The 24,650-nt window shown below is 42.5% G+C and overlaps 1 protein-coding gene across 2 annotated transcripts in view; it reads left to right on the top strand.

The window, feature by feature from the left end:
- LEPR (leptin receptor) overlaps positions 1-24,650 on the top strand; it is a 75,087-nt gene that overhangs the window by 39,532 nt on the left and 10,905 nt on the right. For both annotated transcript variants that reach the window (XM_038414790.2, XM_038414792.2), the window contains exons 10-18: positions 2,730-2,929; positions 16,567-16,715; positions 17,002-17,161; positions 17,252-17,334; positions 19,705-19,921; positions 21,522-21,704; positions 22,674-22,769; positions 23,487-23,589; positions 24,571-24,646. In XM_038414790.2, the coding sequence (XP_038270718.1) occupies positions 2,730-2,929; positions 16,567-16,715; positions 17,002-17,161; positions 17,252-17,334; positions 19,705-19,921; positions 21,522-21,704; positions 22,674-22,769; positions 23,487-23,589; positions 24,571-24,646 (1,267 nt within the window). The remainder of the gene's footprint in view (positions 1-2,729; positions 2,930-16,566; positions 16,716-17,001; positions 17,162-17,251; positions 17,335-19,704; positions 19,922-21,521; positions 21,705-22,673; positions 22,770-23,486; positions 23,590-24,570; positions 24,647-24,650) is intronic.

The following is a 24,650-nucleotide window of genomic DNA, read 5'->3' as shown; positions in this document are numbered from 1 at the left end:
GGAATCTTCATAGATGTTCACTGGTATAACAAATTTGGTCTCTTGCTTAGAGACATTTGGTCAATAGAATTCAAATCCCTGCTGCAGAGCTGGGAAAGCGAGGTTCCGTTTAGACCCAGTTTTCCTCTTGTTCCTGCAGTTTCCTCCTTATTTATTCAAAACAATTCTGAGCATCCACATTAGGTAGGACCTAAGAGGTGGGTTTCCTATTTGCAGAAGTGGAGACCATTTCACCACAGAAGTTAGAACAATGCTTCATATATCCTAAACCCTTCCCCCTACATCAGCTTCTCCAGCCATTGGTTCTTTTCTGCAGTCATGATTACTTTTTCCTGTCATCCCCTGGTACCAAATACATTCAGAGAATGTCATATGTTTTTGTTTCTTCCTTAGGTCCCCAAAGCTTTCATTTTTGTCTGTCCTTAGGACAGAGTAGAAATGCTACTAGGAGAAAGATCTGTGGTATAGTTGATTCACCATTCATACCTATTTCATTTCAGGTGTTAGTATTTCACATTTTGTGAGTCTTTAAGCCACCGTGCAGCATCAGAAGGTTGAATAATATAGTCTAATGTACCTTATAACTGGCAGTGGAGAGCCAAACTTTGATATTCTGTATTGTCCCAATGGCCATTCCAGTTAGTGCTTTTGCTGTGTCCTAAATTCACCTCCACTCCTTGATTGCCCTTCTAGAATAGAAGAACTTACTTCCCTTCCTACAGTTGAACAGGTAGTTGGGACAGAGAAGGAAATCCACTGTATTAGTGTGTCTTATATACTTGGTGTCAGAAATCAACAAGACAGTTGGCTATAGAAGGGCTCTAAAGGAGTCGGTGGAGGGGTGGGGGTGCACTGCTGTTTGCGGCGGCGCTGCCTTCAGAGCTGGAGAGAGGTGGCTAATGGCCGGGAGCCCAGCTCTGAAGGCAGAGCCGCCATCAGCACCAGCGCAGAAGTAAGGCTGGCATGGTATGGTATTGCCCCTCTTACTTTGGCACTGCTGCCTGCAGAGCTGGGCCCTCAGTCAGCAGCCGCCACTCTCTGACCACCCAGCTCTGAAGGCGGCAGCAGCACAGAAGTAAGGGTGACATGATATGGTATTGCCATCCTTATTTCTGCGCTGCTGCTGGCGAGGCGCTGCTTTCAGAGTTGAGTTCCCAGCAAGCAGCCACCACTCTCCGGCTGCCCAGCTCTGAAGGCAGCGTAGAAGTAATAGTGGCAATACTGTGACCACCCCTCCCCCCAAAATAACCTTGCGACCCCACCCCCTGCAGCACCCTTTTGGGTCAGGACCCCCCCAATTTGAGAAAAGCTGATTTCCCCTGTGAAATCTGTATAGTATACGGTAAGAGTACGCTAAAGATCAGATTTCATGTGGGGGGGGAGAGGGGGAGACCAGATTTCACAGTCCATGATGCGTTTTTCATGGCCAGGAATTTGGTAGGGCCCTATTGATAGTCAAAGCCCTTTAAGCGATTGGCCCTAGCTATTAAGGAGGTTGGTTCTTTTTTATGATCATGACCTCCCACCAAAGCTACATTCCACTGGCCCAATGAAACTGTCATTCACTAGGGAGAGACTCTGGAGTGCAGGCAACAGAACTGCCCCAGGTGCTGAAACTAGACAATGAAGTTCACTGTCACAGAAGGGAGAAAGCCCAGGAACATACTTGGAACTAAATGTGCAAATCCTATTTTGACTCAACTTTACCTCAGTAATTTCATCACTTCCCCCGCTCTCTCCCAGCACATGCGCGCGCACACACACTCACCCTCCCCAGGAACTCACTATTCAATTTCTCCTGGAGGCTGGGAAGAAGAAAGAGATTGTTCTTGGTGCTTCAGTTTTTAAATACATGGGAGGTGGTCGGATTCTACAGAAATGGTGGGGAGGGAGTCCTATAAATCTCTACATCAGGTTTAAAAAAAGTGTAAACTCTTAACACTACACTGCTAGCATTCTCAACTGTGCCCTGAAGGAAATACTTCTGGAACTCAGAAAGTAATTCATTAGCCACGGGGCCTTTCAGTGCCTGATCCAAATCCCATTGACTTCAATGGAAGGACTCCTATTGACTTTAGTGAGTCTTGGATCAGGCCCAAACTTCTTTTCCTCTCTCCTGACACTACCCAAAAAGTTGCCAGTTAATAAGTGGCAAAATGTGTAGGTGATCAAGTTCTATGAAAATCCTGTCTTCTAGATCAGCAACTTATTTTACATAGGCCACAACAACAGCCATAACTGCTTTCAGTCAGGCATGGGCTAGGTTTGAAGTGGTAAACTAGAGAAAAAATCTTTGGTATCTCATTACCATATTGCCTTGAGCCATGGAGTGCAATTTTAATTAAACCAAGCAAACCCTCAAACACTGAGTCAAGAATGATTATAACAGTTCTAATTTTGTAAGCACAGCTTGGACACCAAGAGGATAAAATATTTTTTCCTGTGTTTAATTGAAAGTAGCATTTCTTTTTTATGTTTCAATGTTACTTTGAAAAGGATGATCCTCTACTGTAATTTTGGGGAGAGTAGGAGAAGTGTGCAGTTGATAAAGAAATGTTGTTATGACTTTGGCTTAAAACATGGCATGTGAAGTTCAAGATTTCCAAGCAGTATTATTTCTGAGCCTCAGCATGACAACATTTTCTTTACTTTTTTTTTTGGAGTTTTATTCATAACAGAAACAGTTCTTTGTTGAAAATTATTAATTGAATGTTTTCATCTCTTTTAAGGAGTAGTATCTATTGTTCTGACTTTCCAAGTATTCCTCCAAATTCCGAGGCAAAAGAATGCCATTTACAGAGGAATCATTATTACGAGTGTACATTTCAGCCTATTTTTCTTTTATCTGGATATACCATGTGGATAGAGATAAAGCACCAACTAGGAACACTTGAATCTCCACCAACCTGTGTCATTCCAGCAGATGTGGGTATGTCGAAATATTTCTTTGATATCTTTTTCTTCCAATAGTGGTCTTGGACAGCAATGTCTATATGCTGTAGGTGGAGCTGCAAGGTCCTGATTGTAAGACCACTGAAGTCAATGAGACCCTTTCCATTGACTTCAGTGGGCTTTGGATTAGGCCTTAACTTCGCACAATACGTTTTCAGCTGAAAGAACCAGTTTTATGTGTTTATCAATTTGTGGCCATTGCAGACACATTTACAAGAAAGACTGGATTTAAAAAAAGGTTGTTGGTTTTTGTTTTTGTGGATTTTTTTTTAATTCATGGCATGCAAAAAAGTGCATTTTCAATTATTAGTGGTATGGAAAGGAAGGAATCATCTTCTACCTTACCTTGAAGTCCCTCCATAGCTCTACCTCTCCCTGTGTGATTGATTGCTCTTATCTGATTGTGTTGTCCTGTGTCCTCTGCTGTGCCAGTGATGTCTGTCTTGTTTGTCTGTTATTTTCTACCACAAATGTCTCTACACTTTCTTCCATGCTGCCTTAAGCATGGAACTGCCTGCCTGAATTGGTCCATAAAGGTTATTGACTACTTCTTCAAACCCTCCTCCAGACACACCTCTGCTCTGATGTTTATAAGAAATTACCCAGGCACGGATGTCTACATTTGGTGGGTGCTCGGGGTAGCTGATGGCCTTTAAATAAATAAAAAGATAAAAATAAAAAAATACAAAGAAGATGAAGTTTAGCTGGAGCTACTAGAAATCACTGAGCAGTTGGCTATTACCTCTGTAACTGCAATTCTTATTTCCCCTTCCCTCCTTTTGTTTGTCAGACTCACCTGTCGCACCTTGTCTCAAATTATATTGAAAGCTTTTAGGGTCAGGGACTGTCTCTTACTGTGCTTGTAGAATGCCATGCACAGTGGGACCAAAATCCTGACTGGGGCCTCTAGGCGCAGTACAAAGGAAAACTAATAATGCTAACCTGAAAGAGAATTGATCGCCTAGTTTCATTCACAAGCTGATGTTCACTGGACAGTGTTTCTTTCTGATGTATATTTCTAAACAGACCCCAACTAATATTTCAAGATTAGTACTAAGGAGATGGAATAATTATACATCCACTTAGAAACCGTGTGGCAAATTCATATTGGAGTGACTTCAAGGACCATGGGTGAGTCGGGCCCCGCGGATTTGAACATTTGACTTTCACTCAAATGTTACAGGGTTCACATTTGCTTAGAAGCGGCTTTAAAAAAGGAGCAGAAAGAGAAAAGAGGAGAGAGACTACTGAAAAAATAAACTATAAATACTAAAAAGAATACTTGTGGCACCTTAGAGACTAGCATAAGTTTTCGTGAGCTACAGCTCATTTCATCGGATGAAGTGAGATGTAGCTCACGAAAGCTTATGCTCAAATAAATTTGTTAGTCTCTAAGGTGCCACAAATACTCCTTTTCTTTTTGTGGATACAGACTAACACGGCTGCTACTCTGAAAACTATACACAGAGGCACTCATTCACCTCAGTATAGCTTTTGGGGGAAAATATGAATGTATCCCTGCATAGCACAGAGTTCCATTCACTAGAATAACTTTTTTTAATTGTGAATTTCCCTTACAAAACACTTGGGTTTAAATTTAAGGATAAAAGTTTCACACACAAGAACTAGATTTGCTAAGCCAGGGCTTGATCCAGATCCCTCTGAAGTCACTGGGAGTTGTATTGGGCCCTAAACAATGCCTCAAGAGGCTTATAAAACCTCAAACCTTTTCCCCATCCCTAATTATGTGGTACCTACTCCTTTAACAACTGATCTCTCCCTAAATACCTGTTGAAAAAATAGGGTTTTATTCCCGTTTTAATATCTATGCTGTGCATCTGTATATTTTCAAATCTTCTCTTAATTCTTTGCTATGAAGGTTAATAACACACATGCTCCCAAAAAGGTTGCACTCCAAAGTGTTACTGGGAGCCTTTGTTTCCCCCTCACTCCAGCTTTGAAAGTATCTTGTCTCCTCATTGGTCATTTTGGTCAGTTGCCAGCGAGGCGATCGTAGCTTCTTAAGCCTTTACAGGTGAAAGAGTTCTGCCTCTGGCCAGGAGGGATTTTATAGCACTGTATACAGAAAGATGGTTACCCTTCCCTTTATTTTTACGACATGAGTGTATAACTCAGACTTTTAAAAACTCTTCAGGCCAAGTATATCTGAAAGCCTTCATTTGCCAGCACTCCTCAATGTACAATATGTATCCTAGGAGTACTCTCCTCTGCCTGAAAGCTAATGGATATTTAATCTGTTAGATCCTATTAAGAACTTAAATTACTTTAGAGCGATAGTCGTGTTAGTCTGTATCAGCAAAAAGAATGAGGAGTACTTGTGGCATGTTAGAGACTAACAAAGTTATTTGGGCATAAGCTTTCGTGGGCTAAAGCCCACTTCATCAGATGCATGCAGTGGAAAATACAATAGGAAGATATTATATTAGTGAGCTTTTTGACAGTTCTGCTTTGGGGGCTCAAGTTTTGGCATGTGAGAAGAAACTGGTAGTGAAAACCGATGTTTTGTGATTGACTTTTTCCTGATTGCTCAGCCGAACTGACATAAGAACCATAAAGAGTCTGTGCCTTGAATTTCTTCTAGGCTTAAATTAAAAAACAAAACAGCAAATTAAAAAGTAAGCTGTAGCTCACGAAAGCTTATGCTCAAATAAATTTGTTAGTCTCTAAGGTGTCACAAGTCCTCCTTTTCTTTTTGCGAATACAGACTAACACGGCTGCTACTCTGAAACAAATGAATAAATGTTTCTGTGAAGGCCTTGTGCCCCGTATTATTACCTTGAACATTTCATTGTATAGGTCCTAGACTCCCTGGTAGATTAGATTGTTAATCTAGCAAAACACTTAAACACATGCAACTTTAAGCATGTGTGTGTTCCGATTAAAGCTGATGGGACTCTTCATATGCTCAAGTGCTTTTGCTATTTCAGGGCCTTACTAAGGTTTCCCCATAGCGCCTTTGCAGCAAGCGGTATCCCATAAGTGGATTTTTTTGATACAGGTGTAGGCTGCAGGTTCAACAAACTTTCTTCTGTAACACTAACAGAATTCTTTGCTTAAACTTGTCTTGAGGCTACAGGCCAAACCAATGTCTGCTAGGAGTTTTCAGGAATGGTGCCTTGCAAAATCTACAGAGAAGGTTTACAGTTTGGCCCAGGACTCACCTAGGTCTTAAGCCCCAAGTAGGTTTTCCAAAGGACAAAAGAAAAAGAGTTGTGCATGGGGCAAATTTGTGCTTCACAAAATTTCTGCCCAAATATTTTTCAAACAGTATATGAAAGCAGAAATAGCATTTTCCCACCCAGCTCTAGTCAATATTTGAAACAAGCATTTCCCTCTTTTTTCCAACTAGACTGTTAAAGCACAGCATGAGTAGAATAGAGTAAAATATTATGGGATGGTCTTCACTATTGCGGGGATCGATGCTCTGAGATCAATCCACTGGCGGTCGATTTAGTGGATCTAGTAAAGACCCGCCAAATTGACTGCAGATCGCTCTCCAGTCGACCCCTGTATTCTTCCCCGAGGAGTAAGGCAAGTCAATGGGAAATTTTCTTCCGTCGACCTCCCCGTGGTGTAGATCCACGGTAACTTGACCTAAGGTACGTCGACTCTAGCTATGTTATTCATGTAGCTGGAGTTGCGTAGCGTAGTTCGACTTACTGCGGTCATGTAGACATTAGCCTCTGTTATGGGAGGAGAAGACCAAATTCACACAGATAGTAAGACTTCAGCATAAATTAAACCAAATCTTCCATTGCTAGCTAAAATTTAAATGGAGGGAACAATGACCAAAGGAATTGCCCAAGGAAAAACCCCAATACATTATGGCCATACCACTTACCTAAGAGGTTTTGGGATGTAGAAATGTAAATGTGTTTTATGTTTTGCTTTCTGTATTTGGTTTTCCCAAGCACTACAGAGAGCAACAAGTTAATGAATGATAGTACAGTGACAGTGTGGGCTAACACTGTGGCCATTTTTGGAGTTCACAAATAGTTTTGAGCATTCAAGCATATTTAAATGAGTGCAGTTCAAAGAGGTTTTCCAGTTCAAAAACATAATTCAGTCTTTTCATCCTGTTTTGACAAATGTGTTTGCAGATTCTGTTGAAGTTGATGTTAGTGACACTGACATATTGTAATCCTGGCCTTCGATGCTCTTTCTCAGATATGTGTGTACCGTTGCGCATAGTGGAGTATGCAGGGCTGTGTTGGTCCTGTACTTGTACTGCCTATACAACGTGCCAAAAGAATCTTGCCAACACAGCAGCTGCAAGTTACTAAAGTAATCAGACGTCAAGAATTATAACATTCTAAAACTAGTCGGAGAACACTTCAACCTCCCTGGTCACTCAATTACAGACCTAAAAATCACAATTCTTCAACAAAAAAACTTCAAAAACTGACTCCAACAAGAAACTGCAGAACTGGAATTAATTTGCAAACTGGACACCATTAAATTAGGCTTGAATAAAGGACTGGGAGTGGATGGGTCATTACACAAAGTAAAAACTATTTCCCCATGCTAATTTCCCCCCTACTATTACTCACACCTTCTTGACAGGTTTCAGAGTAGCAGCCGTGTTAGTCTGTATTCGCAAAAAGAAAAGGAGTACTTGTGGCACCTTAGAGACTAACAAATTTATTAGAGCATAAGCTTTCGTGAGCTACAGCTCACTTCATCGGATGCATTTGGTGGAAAAAACAGAGGAGAGATTTATATACACACACACAGAGAACATGAAACAATGGGTTTATCATACACACTGTAAGGAGAGTGATCACTTAAGATAAGCCATCACCCACAGCAGGGGGGGGAAAGGAGGAAAACCTTCCATGGTGACAAGCAGGTAGGCTAATTCCAGCAGTTAACAAGAATATCAGAGGAACAGTGGGGGGTGGGGTGGGGGGGAGAAATACCATGGGGAAATAGTTTTACTTTGTGTAATGACTCATCCATTCCCAGTCTCTATTCAAGCCTAAGTTAATTGTATCCAGTTTGCAAATTAATTCCAATTCAGCAGTCTCTCGTTGGAGTCTGTTTTTGAAGCTTTTTTGTTGAAGGATAGCCACTCTTAGGTCTGTGATCGAGTGACCAGAGAGATTGAAGTGTTCTCCAACTGGTTTTTGAATGTTATAATTCTTGACGTCTGATTTGTGTCCATTCATTCTTTTACGTAGAGACTGTCCAGTTTGGCCAATGTACATGGCAGAGGGACATTGCTGGCACATGATGGCATATATCACATTGGTAGATGCGCAGGTGAAGGAGCCTCTGATAGTGTGGCTGATGTGATTAGGCCCTATGATGGTATCCCCTGAATAGATATGTGGACAGAGTTGGCAACGGGCTTTGTTGCAAGGATAGGTTCCTGGGTTAGTGGTTCTGTTGTGTGGTGTGTGGTTGCTGGTGAGTATTTGCTTCAGATTGGGGGGCTGTCTGTAAGCAAGGACTGGTCTATCTCCCAAGATCTGAGAGAGCGATGGCTCGTCCTTCAGGATAGGTTGTAGATCCTTGATGATGCGTTGGAGAGGTTTTAGTTGGGGGCTGAAGGTGATGGCTAGTGGCGTTTTGTTGTTTTCTTTGTTGGGCCTGTCCTGTAGTAGGTGACTTCTGGGTACTCTTCTGGCTCTGTCAATCTGTTTCTTCACTTCAGCAGGTGGGTATTGTAGTTGTAGGAATGCATGATAGAGATCTTGTAGGTGTTTGTCTCTGTCTGAGGGGTTGGAGCAAATGCGGTTATATCGTAGCGCTTGGCTGTAGACAATCACACCTTCTTGTCAACTGTTTGAAATGGGCCATCCTGATCATCACTACAAAAGTTTTTTTTCTTCTGCTGATAATAGCCCACCTTAATTGATTAGTCTCGTTAGAGTTGGTATGGCAACATCAATTTTTTCATGTTCTGTGTGGGTGTGTGTGTATGTATATGTGTATACATATATATACACACATATCTTCCTATTGTATTTTCCACTGCATGCATCTGTTGAAGTGGGCTTTAGCCCACGAAAGCTTATGCCCAAATAACTTTGTTAGTCTCTAACGTGCCACAAGTACTCCTCATTCTTTTTGCTGATACAGACTAACACGACTATCGCTCTAAAGTAATTTAAGTTCTTAATAGGATCTAACAGATTAAATATCCATTAGCTTTCAGGCAGAGGAGAGTACTCCTAGGATACATATTGTACATTGAGGAGTGCTGGCAAATGAAGGCTTTCAGATATACTTGGCCTGAAGAGTTTTTAAAAGTCTGAGTTATACACTCATGTCGTAAAAATAAAGGGAAGGGAAACCATCTTTCTGTATACAGTGCTATAAAACACCCCTCCTGGCCAGAGGCAGAACCCTTTCACCTGTAAAGGCTTAAGAAGCTACGCTGGCACCTGACCAAAATGACCAATGAGGAGACAAGATACTTTCAAAGCTGGAGTGAGGGGGGAACAAAGGCTCTGTCTGTCTGTGTGATGCTTTTGCCGGGAACAGATCAGGAATGCAGCCTCAGAAACTCTGTTAAGTTAGTAAGTAATATTCTAGAAATGCGTTAGATTTCCTTTTGTTAAATGGCTGGTAAAATAAGCTGTGCTGAATGGAATGTATATTCCTGTTTTTGTGTCTTTTTGTAACTTAAGGTTTTGCCTAGAGGGATTCTTTATGTTTTGAATCTGATTACCCTGTAAGGTATTTACCATCCTGATTTTACAGAGGTGATTCTTTTACCTTTTCTTTAATTAAAATTCTTCTTTTAAGAACCTGATTGCTTTTTCATTGTTCTTAAGATCTAAGGGTTTTGGTCTGTGTTCACGTGTACAAATTAGTGAGGATTTTTATCAAGCCTTCCCCAAAAAAGGGGGTGTAGGGCTTGGGGGAATATTTTGGGGGAAGATGTCTCCAAGTGGGCTCTTTCCCTGTTCTTTGTTTAACACACTCTTGGTGGTGGCAGCATAGGGTTCAAGGGCAAGGCAAAGTTTGTACCTTGGGGAAGTTTTTAACCTAAGCTGGTAAGAATAAGCTTAGGGGGTCTTTCATGCAGGTCCCCACATCTGTACCCTAGAGTTCAGAGTGGGGAAGGAACCTTGACATGGTGGCAGAGCGGTGGGATCATTTTGAGATTTTTTTTTTTAGATCATTTTGAACCAGAAGCACAGCAGGATTTTAAAAGGTTTTGTAAAAGAGGATTGCAGCTGTAAATTCTGTGTCTCTGCCTGGGGGACAGAGCAGCAGGCATAACAAAGGGATTTTTCTTTTTTGAGCTGGAGTTTTCTCTGCCTAAAGGCAGGGTAGTTAACCTCCTGCAGGGAAATTCACAAGTTTTTCACAGACCTGAAGAGGTTTTTTTTTAGCTAAGAGCAGCTAGAGGGTTTTCTGTCTATTTGCCTGGAGACAGAGGTGTTAGCTATTCTCAGCCTACAGAAAAATCCTTTTAAAAAAAAAAACCTATCAGAGAACATGGGTATCACAGTACAGCACAGCAAAATTTTACAAGCCAGGTTTTTTGTTTTGTGGGTTTTTTTTTCTAACTCTCGGGTGTAAAGTTAGTTAAAAACAAAGAGGCTAGGATGACAGAAACCAAGGCACAACACAAACTGGAGTTAACCAGACTGGAGGCGGCGAAAGAGGCAGAAAAAGCCCAGGAGGCTGCCCGCAGGAGAGCTATGGAGGCAGCGAACAAGGCCGAAAAAGCCCAAGAGGTTGCCCACAGGAGAGCTATGGAGGCAAAGGAAAAAGAGTGGAAGCATGCCCTGGAGATGGAGAAGGCAAAGGCTCAGCAGAATATACCAACAAACCCTAGTAATCCTTCTCCAGGTACTGCTTCCCATCCCAGAAAGATCCCCACCTACAAGGCAGGCGATGATACCAAGGCCTTCTTAGAAAACTTCGAAAGGGCCTGCCTTGCGTACAGCGTCTCTACAGACTAGTACATGGTAGAGCTGAGGCCTCAGCTCAGTGGACCCTTAGCAGAGGTGGTGGCTGAAATGCCTAAGGAACATATGAACAAGTATGAACTGTTTAAAACCCAGGCGAGAGTCAGAATGGGGCTAACACCCGAGCATTCCTGTCGGTGGTTCAGAGCCCTAAGGTGGAAACCAGACGTATCATTTAACCGACATGCCTACCACATGGTGAAACATTGGGATGCCTGGATATCAGGAGCAAGTGTTAAATCTCCAGAAGAGTTGCCCTTCCTAATGCAAATGGATCAGTTCTTAGAGGGTGTTCTTGAGGAAATAGAAAGATACATCCTAGATGGGAATGTAACTGTAACTGTGGTGGGGGAGATTGGAGCCAAATGGGTGGAGGTGGCAGAAAAGAAAAAAACTAGTAGCAGTTGGGGCAAATATCAGAAAGGTTTGTTTCCAGTTGCCCTATCACTGGGGGGGCAACCCAAGGCCCCACCTACATCCCAAGAAAAACTCCAGATACCTTATCGTCCCACCACACCATTCTCCAGCAACCCACCTCGCCCCAGTGACCAGTCAACTGGGCGATGTTTTAAATGTAATGAGCTGGGGCATGTGAAGGCTAACCGCCCCAAGAATCCCAACAGATTACAGTTCACTGCACCGGGGTCACACCAAAGGTCCTCAAGCCCAGGTGCCTCCCAGATACCCTTAGAGCGAAGGGAAACTGTGTGTGGGCGGGAAGAAGGTTACAGCATGGAGGGACACTGGAGCGCAGGTGTCAGCTATCCATCAATCCTTAGTGGACCGCAGCTTAATCAACCCAGAGGCCCAAGTGATGATTCAACCCTTCAAGTCCAACTCTTTCGATTTGCCTACAGCCAAGTTACCTGTCCAATACAAGGGCTGGTCAGGAATGTGGACTTTTGCAGTCTATGATGATTACCTCATTCCCATGCTGCTGGGGAAAGACTTGGCCAACCAGGTAAAGCTGGCCAAGAGGGTGGGAATGGTCACCCGCAACCAGACTAAGCAAGCTTCCACACCTATCCCTGTTCCTGAGCCTTTCACCAGGGCCCCGTCTGTGTTACCAGAGACCCAGATGGAGGTGGAGGAACAGGATCCCCTGCCAACAACTGCGACGGCAGTAGTGGATCCAGTCCCAGATACCCAGCCCAAGCCAGTCCCCAAACTGAAATTGGCGAATCAACCAGCACCAGAACCATTGCCAGCACTGAGTCCAGCGCTTGCAACCCCGTCTACAGCTCCAGCACTAGAGGGCACCACGGAGCTTGCACTGGCAGCAGCAGGAGATGACCCTACACAAGAGGCTCAGCCAGAGCCTGAAATACCGCATAGAGCACCAGCGGAGAGCGGTTCACCATCAATGGAAACAGCCCCATCACCTGCATCACTTCCAGAGGGACCAAGTCTAGGTCCACAATCCAATGAGGAACTGATGTCTCCAGCATCAAGGGAACAGTTCCAGACTGAACAGGAAGCAGATGAAAGCCTCCAGAAAGCTTGGATGGTGGCACGGAGCAACCCACCGTCTCTCAGCTCTTCTAATTGATCCAGGTTTGTTGTAGAAAAAGGATTTTTATACAGGGAAACTTTCTGGTGGACACCAGGAAGACTGGCATCCTCAGAGACAGTTGGTAGTTCTCACTAAGTACTGGGTAAAGCTATTAAGCTTAGCCCTTGATCAGTAGCCATGCTGGGGTGAACAGAACCAAAGACCATTTGGGAAAGTCATTCCACTGGGAGGGAATGGGCAAGGATGTTTCTACCTATGTCCGGTCTTGTGAGGTGTGCCAAAGAGTGGGAAAATCCCAAGCAGGTCAAAGCCCCTCTACAGCCACTCCCCATCATTGAGGTTCCATTTCAGCAAGTAGTTGTGGATATTCTGGATCCTTTTCCGAAAAAGACACCCAGAGGAAAGCAGTACATACTGACTTTCATGGATTTTGCCACCCGATGGCCGGAAGCAGTAGCTCTAAGCAACACTAGGGCTAAAAGTGTGTGTCAGGCACTAACGGACATTTTTGCCAGGGTAGGTTGACCCTCCGACATCCTCACAGATGCAGGAACTAATTTTCTGGCAGGAACTATGGAAAGCTTTGGGAAGCTCATGGGGTGAATCACTTGGTTGCCACCCCTTATCACCATCAAACAAATGGCCTGGTGGAGAAGTTCAATAGAACTTTGGGGGCCATGATACGTAAACTCATAAATGAGCACTCCAATGATTGGGACCTAGTGTTGCAGCAGTTTGTCTTTGCCTACAGAGCTGTACTACATCCCAGTTTAGGATTTTCACCATTTGAACATGTATATGGCTGCGAGATTAAGGGGCCATTACAGTTGGTGAAGCAGCAATGGGAGGGGTTTATACCTTCTCCAGAAACTAACATTCTGGACTTTGTAACCAACCTACAAAACAGCCTCCAAACCTCTTTAGCTCTTGCTAAAGAAAACCTATAGGATGCTCAAAAAGAACAAAAAGCCTGGTATGACAAATATGCCAGAGAGTGTTCCTTCAAAGTAGGGGACCAGGTCATGGTCTTAAAAGTGCTCCAGGCCCATAAAATGGAAGCGTTGTGGGAAGGGCCATTCACAGTCCAAGAGCGCCTGGGAGCTGTTAATTATCTCATAGCATTCCCCACCTCCAACTGAAAGCCTAAGGTGTACCATATTAATTCTCTAAAGCCCTTTTATTCCAGATAATTAAAGGTTTGTCAGTTTACAGCCCAGGGAGGAGATGACGCTGAATGGCCTAAAGGTGTCTACTACGAAGGGAAAAGTGCTGGTGGCATGGAAGAGGTAAACTTCTCCATGACCCTTGGGCGTATGCAGTGACAGCAGATCAAGGAGCTGTGCACTAGCTACACGCCGACATTCTCAGCCACCCCAAGGCTGACTGAACGTGCATACCACTCCATTGACACAGATAATGCTCACCCAATTAGAGCCCAACCTTGTCGGGTTTCTCCTCAAGCTAAAACTGCTATAGAACGGGAGATCCAGGATATGCTACAGATGGGTGTAATCCACCCCTCAGGCAGTGCGTGGGCATCTCTAGTGGTTCTAGTTCCCAAACCAGATGGGGAGATACATTTTTGCATGGACTACCGTAAGCTAAATGCCGTAACTCGCCCAGACAACTATCCAATGCCATGCACAGATGAACTATTGGAGAAACTGGGACGGGCCCAGTTCATCTCTCCCTTGGACTTAACCAAGGGGTACTGGCAGGTACCGTTAGATGAATCCGCCAAGGAAAGGTCAGCCTTCACCACACATGTTGGGCTGTATGAATTTAATGTGCTCCTTTTCGGGCTGCAAAATGCACCCGCCACCTTCCAAAGACTTGTAGATGGTCTCCTAGCGGGATTGGGAGAATATGCAGTCGCCTACCTTGACGATGTGGCCATATTTTCAGACTCCTGGGCAGAACACCTGGAACAAAAAGTCTTTGAGCACATAAGGGAGGCAGGACTAACTGTTAAGGCTAAGAAGTGTCAAATAGGCCTAAACAGAATGACTTATCTTGGACACCAGGTGGGTCAAGGAACTATCAACCCCCTACAGGCCAAAGTGGATGCTAGCCAAAAGTGGCCTGTCCCAAAGTCAAAGAAACAAGTCCAATCCTTCTTAGGTTTGGCTGGATATTACAGGCGATTTGTACCGCAATACAGCCAAATTGCCGCCCCACTGACAGACCTAACCAAAAAGGAACAGTCAAATGCTGTTCAGTGGACCGAAGAGTGTCAGAAGGCCTTTAACCAGCTTATAGCGACACTCATGTCTGACCCTGTGCTAAGGGCCCCAGACTTTGACAAACCGTTCCTAGTAATTACAGATGTGTCCGAGTGTGGTGTGGAAGCAGTTTTAATGCAGGAAGGACCGAATCAAGAATTCCATCCAGTCGTGTTTCTCAGCAAGAAGCTCTCTGAGAGGGAAAGCCACTGGTCAATCAGTGAAAAGGAATATTACGCCATTGTCTACACTCTGGAAAAGCTACGCCGATACGTTTGGGGACGGCATTTCCACCTGCAAACCGACCATGCTGCGCTACAGTGGCTTCATACTCCCAAGGGAAATAACAAAAAACTTATTCAGTGGAGTTTAACTCTCCAAGATTTTGATTTCAACATACAACACATCTCAGGAGCTTCTAACAAAGTGGCTGATTCACTCTCCCATGAAAGTTTCCCAGAATCAACTGGTTAAAATCATCCTTGAGATGTGGAAAATATTGTTAGTCTTTATACAGTTGGTAGTATATTTAGAGGTGCATGTGTCTTATTAATTCTGTTTTCTCCTAGAGCTCCAGGAAGAATTCACAGCCAGTGTTTTCACCCTATCTGTGATTTGGGGGGGGGGGGCGTGTCATAAAAATAAAGGGAAGGGTAACCACCTTTCTGTATACAGTGCTATAAAATCCCTCCTGGCCAGAGGCAGAACCCTTTCGCCTGTAAAGGGTTAAGAAGCTAAGATAACTTTGCTGGCACCTGACCAAAATGACCAATGAGGAGACAAGAGACTTTCAAAGCTGGAGTGGGGGGGAATAAAAGGTCTGTCTGTCTGTGTGAAGTTTTTGCCGGGAAGAGATCAGGAATGCAGCCTCAGAAACTCTATTTAGTAAGTAATCTAGCTAGAAATGCGTTAGATTTCCTTTTGTTAAATAGCTGGTAAAATAAGCTGTGCTGAATGGAATGTACGTTGAGGAGTGCTGGCAAATGAAGGCTTTCAGATATACTTGGCCTGAAGAGTTTTTAAAAGTCTGAGTTATACACTCGTCACTCTAAACACAGTGGAGATAAGATAAAGCTGTTGAGCTACAGTGAGTGAAGCATGCTCTGCATCGTACTGCTAACAAAGTGGTCATTCTAGTTCTCCTTACCCTGTTGTTTTATTGCTTTTTAGTAGGGTTGCTCAAAGAACTTTGAACAAAACATTCTCTTGTTGAAAAATAGGACTTTGTTGAAATCGAAATTTTTCCATAGGAAAAGAGCAATTTTGGCAGAGGTTTCCATCTGGAAAATCAAAACATGTAATTTCAGGTTGACTCCATATTAGTTTCTGCTTCTGCCTGAGCCACTGCTGTGCATCATGGGAGTTGTAATTCTGGGTTACTCATGCTCCCGTTTTCCCCTTTGGCCCCCAGATCCTAGACTACTTCATCTTCCATGATGCCACGCTGCAAGCTCCCTGTGGTAGAGCCTCCAGGAGGCAGCCTGGTAGCTGAAATGGATGCAGACATCAGTGCTGACTTTGACCCCACATGAAACGAAGATAAACCAAAATGAAATGTTTTGACATTTCCGAATTGAAATTTTTCTGAATTTTTCATTCTGTGGAAAAAATTTTGATATATCAAGCTTTTTGTCCTGATTTGGGGCAATATCTCAGGGACAGACATTCAATTTACCAATTATAATTTAGTTATGTCTGTAGTGAATGTGTAAGCAAACCTGTATGGTGCACTAGACATTAAACTGAGAAGATTTTGATTTGATAAACCAGAGAAAATCTGGAATAACCCCTGATACCAGAGGAGAATTTGCATTGCAAGATCACAATACAGTCCAATGTAGAGGAGAAAAATAGATTATTAAGTACCATTGGCTTCAATTAGATATTTCAGAGTCTACATTTCAGTGGCTTTTTCTCTTCAATTTTCTAGTGAAGCCGTTTCCTCCCTCTAACGTTAAGGCAGAAATCACCAAGAATGTTGGGCTGCTGAATGTGAGCTGGACAAACCCAGCGTTTTCGAACAGCGATCTTAAGTTTCAGATTCGGTACTCTGTGAACAGGGAAGAAATATTATGGGAGGTACTGTTATGCTTAATACAAAATAATGTTTTCATGCTTGCAGTGTTTGTGCATGCAAAGTCCATGTCAATCAACCAATGTATGTTGAATTCATTCTATATGATAAAGTATTTTAGTTTGCAATAGAATTTATTTTCTGTGGCAAAATTATATTAGTGAGCTGTCTTTTTCATTGGACTCAGTAGCAGGAGGTCTGAATTTACCAGTTTGAGGAATTAAGATCTCAATCAGATGCCTAGAAAACTGTGTGGTGTTCCTAATCTAAATATTTTTAATTCTTTTGCAGATATTTGAGGTTTCAAATGCACCAACAAGATCAGCCATGATAAAGGTACTGGACCTTTGTGTTGTATATATTGTTCAGGTGCGCTGCAGTGGACTAGATGGATTAGGTTACTGGAGTGATTGGAGTAAACCAGCGTATACCATTGTACAGGATATCCAAGGTGCGTGTAGTTTGTAAATACACTCTGAAGATTATAGTTTTATGTATGTGTGAAATTGTTCTCCTTCTTAAAATGGATGTAATTTTGCAGCTCCCCTGAGAGGTCCTGAATTTTGGAGAGTTATTAATGAAGATCCCATAAGGAAGCAGAAAAATGTTACTTTAGTTTGGAAGGTATGAAGAATTGTATTTCAGCTTCTGTCTCTCACTGTCTCTGTTTCTCACTCATGATATGGATGATGCCACAGTTTGATAGCTTTGTGGGATGCATGATTCAAAAGTGTTGGTGGAGTTACTGGAGGTGGGCATAGAGCAAGCACGTGCGGTCCTGAATGACAGACTCAAACGTTCATTATTCATGGTCCTTTTATAGGTAGTACAATTAGGACACAGCTTCATTAATTTTACCACCTGTCACTCAGCAGCGCTATCCGGTAGTAGAGGTTCCTAAAAAACATTGGTGGCAGTACTGCAATATAATCAGAATATAGTTCTTATCTCTTTTTCCTCCAATATCTTTCTCTCTTCTCCTTACTGCTCTCTGCAGTTCTCTCTCCCTCTCCCTTTTCCTTATACACTGAAGTCTTTTCTACCACAAGCTGGCAGAGCTGTTTTTCTTCCCTACTCTCCAATTTAATAGGACAGAATCTTTCCCTCTGCTGTTGCTCTGGATGGTTATGAGGTCACAGTGACTCTCTGTTCGCTCAGTCAGTCAGCAGCCGTTTTCATTCAGCAGCAGGGCAGGATTCCAGATTTACAGTTCAACAGAACACTCGCCAGTGTCCCAGCTAACTGCCCTGGTTGTCACACCAGAGGCCCATCTTGGGTGAATAGGATCTGACCCTACCCTAAGCATAGTTACATGGGGCAATCAGTAGCACAAGCTGTATGGGGTTATTTGCTGCTCGTATTTGTTCATCACCCACACAGCATATACTGTATAGACGTAATCCCCACCTCTCAAAGCAAGCAAGTCCTTTTGTTCTGCTAAAGAACCACTGCATTGCCAGCTCCTCTTTCCAACCTCCCAGCACCCAGGATAGGAAGGACAGTATTTTGTCCAGAGTGTAAAGCACTCACCATCCTTCCTGTCTAGACAAATCTTGCCACCTGGGCTGAACTGATTTTCAGCAGTTTGGAGGAATAGAAACTCCAATATCATATGTATAAGTCAAGTCATGATATCTTAAGACTTGATCAGGCAATACACAATAAAATATAATTGCAAAGATTTACCATTCATTTATTTTAAAAAGTTTTTTTAAATATTGCACTTGAGTCTGATGCTTACATGTGCCAAAAAACAAAGGCTTCAGCTGGCTACCTGCAGGTGTCAGGAAGGGATCCCCCAGTCCCCTCACCCCCACGTATTCTATTGTGCTGTTTTTTGTTTCCTTCCTCCAAAGCATCTAGATGGCCACATGGAGATGGAACCATGGACAGGGTAGGCCAGTGCTCTGAGATGACACTGAGACTTCTCTCTTTCAAAGGCTTGGCTGGCTGGTTCTTGCTCGTATGCTCATTGATCGCCATGTGTGGCATCAGGAAGGAATTTCCCCCTGGTCAGATTGGCAGGGACCTTGGGGATTTTCACCTTCCTCTGCAGCATGTGGGTTGTTTTCCAGGATTATCTGGGTATACCTCACTTAGTCATTTCCCTCCCATTGCAGGACGATCGGGCATAGTTGCATCTCAGTCCCTCTTATTCTCTGCCTGTGGCACACAATCTAGTCTCCTTTGGGCTTATTTTTGGTTGTGAGGCCCTTCTGGCCTTAAACTCTATGATTTGGATTCTTTAAAAACAGTGGATGCAAGTTATATTGAAAGATATTAGTCTCCATTTGCCAGATTCTCAGAAAAGGAGCCCAAGGTCTGTGTGCAGAATTGTTGCAGCAACTATAAACCATCCCCTGTACAATTGCTATGACTCTACATGCAAACAGTGTAATTGCACATGCAAACGATTAGTTAGGTGACTGACTAACTACCCTTATTTGCACATGTAGTCATGGTAACTGTGCCTGAGGCCTCACATACATTATTGTATCTGGTCCTGAGCCTCTTTTACTGAAAATATTTCCCCAAATTAGGATCATGGCAATTCCTTCTGGCTCTGCATCCTTTAAAAATAATAAGATAAAACAATGAGTTACCAGAGCAAACTAAAGGTTTGCATTTCCTCGATCACATTTGTCTTAGGAGCTATGGTAAGTAGAGATGTCAGGCGTCAGTGATTATGGAAAAACTTTAGCCTGTTTTAAATGCACAGCAATATTTTAGGTTTCAGAGTAGCAGCCGTGTTAGTCTGTATTCGCAAAAAGAAAAGGAGGACTTGTGGCACCTTAGAGACTAACACATTTATTTGAGCATAAGCTTTCGTGAGCTACAGCTCACTTCATCGGATGCATATTTTAGGTATAAGAAAAGTAGTCTCACTGATGGGTATCATTTAGGGTCCTGCTCTCTCAGAACTAGAAGGCTGTTCTCTACTGCCCAGTGAAAATCAAACCCCAGCAAGCTAAAATATATTAATATTCCCTGCAGCCCTTGATGAAGAATTACTCATCATGCAGTGTGTGTGGATATATTGTAAAGCATCACACTTCAGAAAACATCACTTGGACTGAATATGTCACCAATGACACTACCTATACATTTCCATGGACCGAGGGTGCACACACCGTTACAGTTCTAGCTGTTAACTCGATTGGAGCTTCCTCAGTGAATTTTAATTTAACTCTGTCGCAGCAAATGAGCACAGGTAAGAACAACAGGTTAATAATAAGACTGATGCATTCAGAAGATGTTTAACATTAGGACTGCCTCGTGTGCTTTGGTCAGTTTGCTTTTAACAAAAAAATCTTTATTAAGGAGGAGAATGTACATCTTACGATGACTTTCTCTGCTATAATCGGAATAAAAAGCCTGAAACTCCACATTTTTAACAGAACCCGAAATTTCCCAATATTTAGTTTCAGCAACGCCAAAACATTCCCACTGTGGGAACATTTTTGGTGGTTCTGAAATGGAAATATGCACCCCAAGATCCCTGGCCTCTCACCTGGGGGATGCTTGGATCCCTCGGCTGCCAACTGCCTAGCCAGCTGGGCAGCCCTGGCAGCCTGCTGTGTGAGCTGTGGGGGACCCAGAGAACTGGATAGCCTGGCAGCCTACTTGGTGGACTGCAGGGGAACTGGAGAGCCCAGGAAATTGAACAGCTTGATTGACGTGCCCCAGCTTTCTGAGAACCCTCTGCAGTAGATGAGCCGTGGGAGAACTAGGGAGCCAGGTGGGATGGCAGGAAACCAGGCAGGCGGGCTCGCTGGCCAGCTTACTTCTTCTGTCAAGACTTTTGATGAAATCAACGCCTTCCTGTGGAACATTTTGATTTCCATTGACTCGGCATTTTCTGACAGCTCACTTATTCGTTATTGACTTTACACTTCATAGTAGCACCCTCTTTGTTGATTCACCCAAATTCTGCCTTGCTAGGTGGTAGTCTGCATTTTAAATGTCGTGGGAAGCATTACTGCAATCTGTAGGCAGAGCTGAAATTTTGTCAACTATGTGCTTTCTACGGGTTAAAGTCTGGCTAATGGTGTGCATGAACGTACCCCAGAAAGGCTGCAGCTAGCAGTAGGAGTGCAAGATGGAAATTGGCCACCTAGGTTCCATAGAAGAGCGTAATAGCACATGAGCTGTAGATTTACGCTCTGTTTTGCTAGCGACATTTTGATGGTTTTTAGCTATTACGGTATGTCTCAACTAAGGGGTGAAAGTTTGAAAGATCGAGGTAAGAACCAGGAATATTGCTCAAAACAGGAATATTGCTTAAGGAGAGAACACTGTGTGAAATGTGGTGGGAACACAACCCACAGATTTGATCTGTTTAACACCTGGAGCCAGATACTCAGGGCTTGTCTACAGGGTGGGCTAATATGCTCTACAGGGATGTGATTTCTCAAGTGCACTAACTATTTTCACATTAATCGGTCCATATAGACGCTGCTGGTGTGCTTTAATGTAGTGCTGTTTCAAACAGTACTATGTTAAAACACACTAGGGTACCTTCAATATGTACTATCAGAATCTGCATAGACCAATTAATGTGCAACACGTTGGTGTGCTTTAGAAATCACATCTTTGTAGAGCACATTACCCCACCGTGAAGATAAGTCCTGTGCTAGTGTAAAACAATGTCACTTCATTGACTTAAGTGGAGATGCAAAAATAAACAACAAAGAACCTAAACCATTTTAGTCTTTTTCATCTATGTGGGATCTGAGATTTAGCATGTATAATCCAACTCTGATTTGGTATAGCTGATCTCATTTTAAACATGCTTTTTTCTGTTTTATCAGTGAATATCGTGCAGTCACTCAGTGCTTATCCAGTAAACAGCAGTTGTGTAATTCTGACCTGGACACTTTCACCTCAAATGTATGTGATAACGTCTTTTTTTATTGAATGGAAAAACCTTAATGAGGAAGAACAAATGAAATGGATACGAGTTGCTCCAAATATTAGCAAATACTATATTTATGGTGAGTTTGTACTTGAAAATAAACATACATGATATTTTTACCTGTGTTACAGTGTGATGAAAGGTTGCACTTTCTGGGTACATGAATCTAGCCTCTCTGCTTCATCCTTCTCTTTCTTTTTTTTTGTAATGAAAGAATAGTTTGAGTGTTAAAGATTGCTCTTGGCTGTACTGGATCTTACCTGTCAGTTGAGGATCAACTATAGAGTTAATGACTTGGGCTGATACAGGATTGCTGACTTGTCCTTATCGCTGTTAAAAACCCAGGCCTGGTCCTGCATCACCTTGTGTGACGTAGGCATTGGTCCACAAAGCAATACAGACCTTAGTCGCTGCACACAAAGGAACTACAGACTAGTTGATTCAGATCTGCACAAACCTCCATATAGTATACTCACTCTGGGCCTGACCCTCCTTTCAGTTGCACCTGCTTTATGCTGATATATCTGCATTGATCTGAATGTAATTGCTCCTGATTTACATCCATATAAGGATCATCATTGCCATATTGAACTTGGGGAAAAAGTATGCTTCATCTTTATTACATCCTGTATATGTGTGGGTTTGTATTTGGTTGTGAGGAAGTGATAAAGAGGAAAGGTCAGTTGTATATGTTATGCTAATACCAATATATTACCAATATATGCTGAATGAATGTTAAATATAAATATTACATATATCTACTGTTTATCCAGATTTAATGTATGTGCTTTAGGGCTTTAATATTTATAATTTTTTCATCAAAGCTAATAATTCCATAAGAAGAAATTGCGAATATATCCAAAATAGATTGTTGGGTCTACATTTGAATCCAAAATTTCAAGGATTAAAAGAGAGAAAATAATTCTTTTTTTCTTGTGGGCTTCCCTTGAACTGCTGTTGCATGAGATCAAAGCCTCTCTAGAGGCTAGTATTTTATAGTCTTACTAAATTGGAATTTAAACTCAAAAGCCTGATTTCTTCCTTCCAGATCATTTTATTCTTATTGAGAAGTACCAGTTTAGCCTGTACCCAGTATTCCCTGAAGGAGTAGGCAACCCCAAAACGATTGATGGATTCATCAAAGGTGACCAATATGATCTTAATTATTTTTTTATTAAGCAGCAGCTGGTTAGTAAAAGTTCTCTTTGGATATGATATGGACTCTTCCTCATGTTTTTATGAGAAACATCCAGAAAATAGTTGAGAAAACACAGTGATTGTGGTATAACTGACCCTAGTTGAGTTGGTATAAATTGGCATGGTTTAGTTGAAGTCAGTGGAGTACCCCCACCAACTTCTCCTGGCACTGACTCTACATTTAATTTAATATCATAATGCATTTCAAGTTTTGACCCACGTTTGCAAAAGGGTCAGTATTCTGCAGGGGAGGGGCATATGTTGGGACAATCCCAAGGGGTTTCTGAGGTCCTTTATTCCCATGGTTCTTCTGTGTATGGGCTACTCCCTTTATTTGCCTTGGTGATGATTCTGAGTAACAGAGGAACAACGGACAATCCCACAGAAACGTGGGAGCCACTAAGTTTTTAGAATAATTTCACGTTTTGTGTATTTGTACACACGTCAGTAGTCCCTGGTGTGACACAGTACAATTTACTTAAGGGTGATACAATAAGCATGTATAACCTACTAATGTACAGTGAGTAATTTGTTTCTGATTTGTATGCATACTGATCATTAGCTAATCTGTTCTATTTATAGATATTTTAAATTGCAGTAAAGTTAGGACTGATGACTGGAGAAATATTGCAAATAGATTGAAACAGATTCCTTTCGTTTTCAGATAGGAGTGAAAAATGGAATGATGCAGGCATCTATGTGATTCTACCAATAGTTATTTCATCCTTCGTTTTGTTTCTTGGAACTTTGCTGATCTCGCAACAAAGGCATGTTGTTTATTTCCATATGCGATTCCCTAAATGTGCTTATCAGAAGACACTGCAGCTTAAAAAGCGTGTGCCTATAGAAACATTCACACCTAGTTAACTTTTGGGACCATTTATATATTTGAGATGTACACTATCTGAAAGGCAGCATAGTGCAGTGGTTCTCAAACGTATTTGATCGCGCACCCCTTCTTCATGTCTGTAGTCCATTATATCCCCCACACTCTACAAGTACATATGCCGATAAAATAATCAACATGCAACTCTCACTAAATATTAAAAACTGTAAGGCATTGATTCAAACAGAGCCATTTAAGTATGGAGTAATGTCAATTTGAAGTGAGATAGTGCTTACTGGCATCACACTGGTGTTACTAGTATGATGGGTGTGCCTTTTTTTTGAAGCAGAGCAATTGCATGAATGAGCCAGTAACCCATTGTAATAAAAGCAGAAGCAAAACTGCCATCGTGGTCGATGCTTACAATTAAACGTGCACGCCGCATCGTAGCAAACAGATTAACATACAGGTGGCAACGACTTTGTATACATTTCCTAAGCAAGCTTAACAGATATCCATCACAATGCACGGCACCATCAAGAGTCAAAGGTACAGCACCATCTGTGGGCTGATATGTCTGGAAGAATCAGCCCTGCTAGTTATTCATTGCTGTGGGTAAAATGAGTGCAGCAAGCTTCCCCACCCCGCAAAGCTTTTCGTGCCCCTGCCCCCCCCCCCCCCCCCCCCCCGAATACAACCCCCAATTTGAGAACCTCTGGTTTAGTGGATTGAACACAGCACTGGGAACTAGACATTTCTGAATGCCCATGTTCAGTACCTTTGAAAATCAGGCCATTACCCTGTCTCTGCTTATGTCCTTGTGCTGCCATGATAGTGAGCAGTTCTATATTTCGGTCTTGAGCACTGCCATATACAATGTGAATATTCAGTACTAAAACAATGCTTTGTCTAAACATTTCAGAATGAAGAAACTGTTCTGGGAGGATGTTCCAAACCCCAAGAACTGCTCCTGGGCACAAGGAGTTAATTTTCAAAAGGTAT

This window comes from Dermochelys coriacea, chromosome 8, assembly GCF_009764565.3.
Source record: "Dermochelys coriacea isolate rDerCor1 chromosome 8, rDerCor1.pri.v4, whole genome shotgun sequence".
Taxonomy (NCBI): Eukaryota; Metazoa; Chordata; order Testudines; family Dermochelyidae; genus Dermochelys; species Dermochelys coriacea.
Note: the sequence above shows the minus strand (reverse complement) of the source record. Positions and strands in the feature narration are given on the sequence as shown.